This window comes from Gastrolobium bilobum, unplaced genomic scaffold (assembly GCF_033153095.1).
Source record: "Gastrolobium bilobum isolate Gb01-03AN ecotype WA unplaced genomic scaffold, APGP_CSIRO_Gbil_v1 utg29494, whole genome shotgun sequence".
Taxonomy (NCBI): domain Eukaryota; kingdom Viridiplantae; phylum Streptophyta; class Magnoliopsida; order Fabales; family Fabaceae; genus Gastrolobium; species Gastrolobium bilobum.
Window position 1 is genome coordinate 40,949 of NW_026895958.1, and position 3,489 is coordinate 44,437.

At 32.5% G+C, this 3,489-nt stretch overlaps 1 protein-coding gene across 1 annotated transcript; it reads right to left on the minus strand.

Annotated features, from left to right (window-relative positions):
* Positions 1-212: 212 nt before the first annotated feature.
* On the minus strand, positions 213-3,121 carry LOC133296971 (uncharacterized). Its single transcript, XM_061496017.1, has 4 exons — positions 3,082-3,121; positions 1,158-1,441; positions 476-795; positions 213-378 (listed from the first exon to the last, which is right to left on the minus strand). The coding sequence occupies exons 1-4, from the start codon at positions 3,119-3,121 to the stop codon at positions 213-215; spliced, it is 810 nt and encodes a 269-aa protein (XP_061352001.1).
* Between the last annotated feature and the right edge of the window lie 368 nt (positions 3,122-3,489).

Consider the following 3,489-nt stretch of genomic DNA (forward strand, 5'->3'; position numbering starts at 1 on the left):
GGAGATGCGCATGCAAGATACTTAAGTAAAACTTAAATAAGACATATAAAGTTTAAACCATAATGTATATAAATATTAGTAATGTATGACACTTAAGTAGAACTTAAATAAGACATACAAAGTTTAAACCATAATGTATGTAAATATTAGTAATGTATGATAGTACTTAAGCAGAACTTAAATGATATATATAAATTTTAAACCATAATCTTTCAGAATCTGCAGCAAAGAAAGCCCTGCATCCAACCACGTTTCTTCTGGATCTGGTCATGATCATCATCATGTGAATCAGCATTATCATCATCATGTGAATCAGCAGTATAATCATATTCTTTTGGCATTATGTCTGGGCTACTAATATTCCATTCAGATTGCAGTCTGCAAGCACAGCATATAAATCATCCAATTAGACATACATTGCTAACAAAAAGACCAATGAAAAGGTATTAACACAAAAAGTTTTGTGGAAATTTACATGGGAAAAGAGAAGGATGGCCTGCTATCGGTGCTATCTGATCGAACAGAGATGATACCAGAATAAGGTAAAATCCCTGAGTAACTTATACGATTTGGCACAGTGCCAAGAGCAGAGAAACTTGACTCCCCTAAGCTGTGACGAACCTCACTTGAACTCCCAACTTCGTAAGCCTTATATGCATTTTGAATTTCATTGCACTTACAAACTGGTTCAAATTCCAATCTCAAGCAGCATGTTTCCTTTTTCCACGCGCATCCAGGGCTATCAATATTTGATTTGCAAATATCACAAACATCTAATTCAGGCTCAACTATGACCTGCAAATAAATCACAAATATCACTTTGTGAAATGTCTCTTCCCCAACACATTCACACGTGCATGTGCATGATGTGCACACACACTAGCGCACAAAGATTTGCATGTCGCAAGATAGATACAGGGAACAATCAATGACCTATAAACTTCACTTAATAGTAGGAAAATTGGTTCAAGATATTTGGCCATCATTCTCAATAAACTAGAAACACTATCATGAACACACATTCGGTTTTAAATGTTATATCTAACAACATGTACCAAACATGGAAGTTTAAATAACATAACAAAGTAATCAATCAATCCTTTGAAAGAACATATATTTCTAAACAAAATATGTGGACTAATTAATATGTTGAATACCTGTTTGCCCTTGTCTTTCGAAGGCACATATTCCTGTTTGCCTAACTCTTGCATCATAACCTTATCTTCAGGTAAGACCATCTCATTGTTGACATTAACAAAATGATTTTCAGTCTCATCCTCATCATCTTCTTCCTTCATCAAATCCCTGAGCTGAACACGATTAGCAGAAACCTGGTCTGATTCTGGTGAATTCAGTACATTGATCACAATGTAATCGTTCTCCTCTTCCTTGCTAAGGACTCCATCCTTAACCCTGAAAGTCAATACACCTTCTGCCCATTCTTTTTCATATCAGTGAAAAATAAATTGTTAAGGTTTGAATTTTACAATAATAATAATAATAAACAGGTTAATTATATAACACACACCATTTAAAACATAAAGGATTTCAGTGAATCATAGGTAGAGTGAATGTTTAAAATAGTAATATTAATCCAACTTCTTACATGTGGAAAGAGCATTATGTATATGGGCAAAATGATTTCTGCAGCTGCTGTACCTACAGCAAGCAAGGATACACGTCCGAATCCTAGGATACGACAACGGATCCTGAGTTTTTTTATTTTTTAAAAAGACGTGGGGCCCACTTTTCTGTGTCAGCTGTAGATAACACTATTTACAGCTGCTGCAGAAATGTTAAGCCCTATATATATATATATATATATATATATATATATATATATATATATATATATATATATATATATATATATTTATTTATTTATTTATTTAGCAACATTCAATGGGGGTGCCAAATTTTTCTGAGAGAGAGCGGAGCATCAATACATAGTCTGATTCGAAAATCAGATCGATGGAACGAACTTATAATACACTATATCTCTCTTTAAGTCTGAATGGGGTTAATCAATACATAGCTCTTTTTACTATTAGTTTATAAGCACAGACATATTTGAAATATATTACTTAATATAACATTTAGTGTTACGAATTATGTTGTAGGGTCCACGTGAATTTTAAATAAGTGAGGTTATGTTCCCTTTTGACTTTCGCGTAAGTTTCTTATGTTCACTTAAAAGCTATTATTATTATTTTATTTTTTATTTCTGAAAGGGATGCTCTCTTTTGAAAAGTCAATTAGATTCTGCATGAGTGTTTGTGAACAAACCTGTCTGAAAGTGGTGAAAGAACCTAAATTCTAAGATCCAAGTTACCAGATCAACAAGCGGATTCCAAAATTCAAATACATTGGGGTGGTGTTTGGTTGGGAGGCTTTTCAGCGGATATCTATGTTTTTCAAGTAGGGCTTTTAGAAACACCATGTTTGTTTCAACGTTTTTCACCAAAAACCCATCTATCCAATTTGTCTGGATTTATGAGAAACATAGATATCCGCACTGTTTAGAAACCCAATTTGAAGGTGGGATTTTTCGGAAAATCGGTTATCTGGCTTTTAATGCACTGTTGATTTCATAAAGTTAACTAATTTTCCCAGTAAAGTTTTTCCCTACCAAACAATTTTTTTTTACATTTTTCTACCTATCTCACTTTATCTATCTTTCCAATCATTTCTCTACTATTCTAAAAAAATTTCCTGAACCAAACGTCCCCTGGGAGTAAATTGTATATCAATTAGACTACACGTTCAATCAGTTTTAAGAGCAAATCTTTGGTGTTACCGATGCACCATGCATCGGTCCAAAAAAATAAAAAAATTGGAATAGAGATGGAATAAAAATGAAAGTGTTGGTTTAAATGGAAAAAAAAATTAATTTTTTTGGAAAAAGGATGTACCTAAAAATGGATACATCTGATGTACAGAAGAAAATTCCCAATTTTAACAAACAAGCCAAAAATGGCAAAACAAACATATAATTCAAACATTGATATATAGGCCAAAAGAATCTAAACCAATAAACCAATGATATCAACAGAATCAATTAAGTATTGGTGATAATCTTACCGTCACATAATTCTTCGCTCGTCGAGTAAATGAAGTCCATTTCAATAGCTGTTGTTTCTTGCAGCAATTTTTTTTCCGTAATAGTCGAATTTATCTGTTTCATAGATCCAAGCAACACATCCAATCAGAATGAACCAAAACTAGACAAAGCAAAAATTATATATCACTTACCACTATTCTATTTTCCAATGAAGTTCATTTAATCATTAGGTGGAAGAGTGTACAAGCTGAAGCTAAATAAAAGTGTTGGATGTAAAACCAAAGAATTAGAAAAGAGGGAGAAATGATGAGTATGGAGGAAAGGAATAGAAAATCATTATATGAACCACATTTTACGGGTGAATACTTATTGCTTTGTAACCTTTGTTTTTGCAACAAATATATTTTTATATTTTATATCATATTTTA

Coding starts and splice junctions, on each gene's coding strand:
- LOC133296971 (XM_061496017.1), bottom strand. CDS start 3,121: ATGGACTTCATTTACTCGACGAGCGAAGAATTATGTGACG. Junction 796..1,157: donor CGAAAGACAAGGGCAAACAG/GTATTCAACATA, acceptor ATTTATTTGCAG/GTCATAGTTGAGCCTGAATT. Junction 379..475: donor CCATCCTTCTCTTTTCCCAT/GTAAATTTCCAC, acceptor CTGTGCTTGCAG/ACTGCAATCTGAATGGAATA.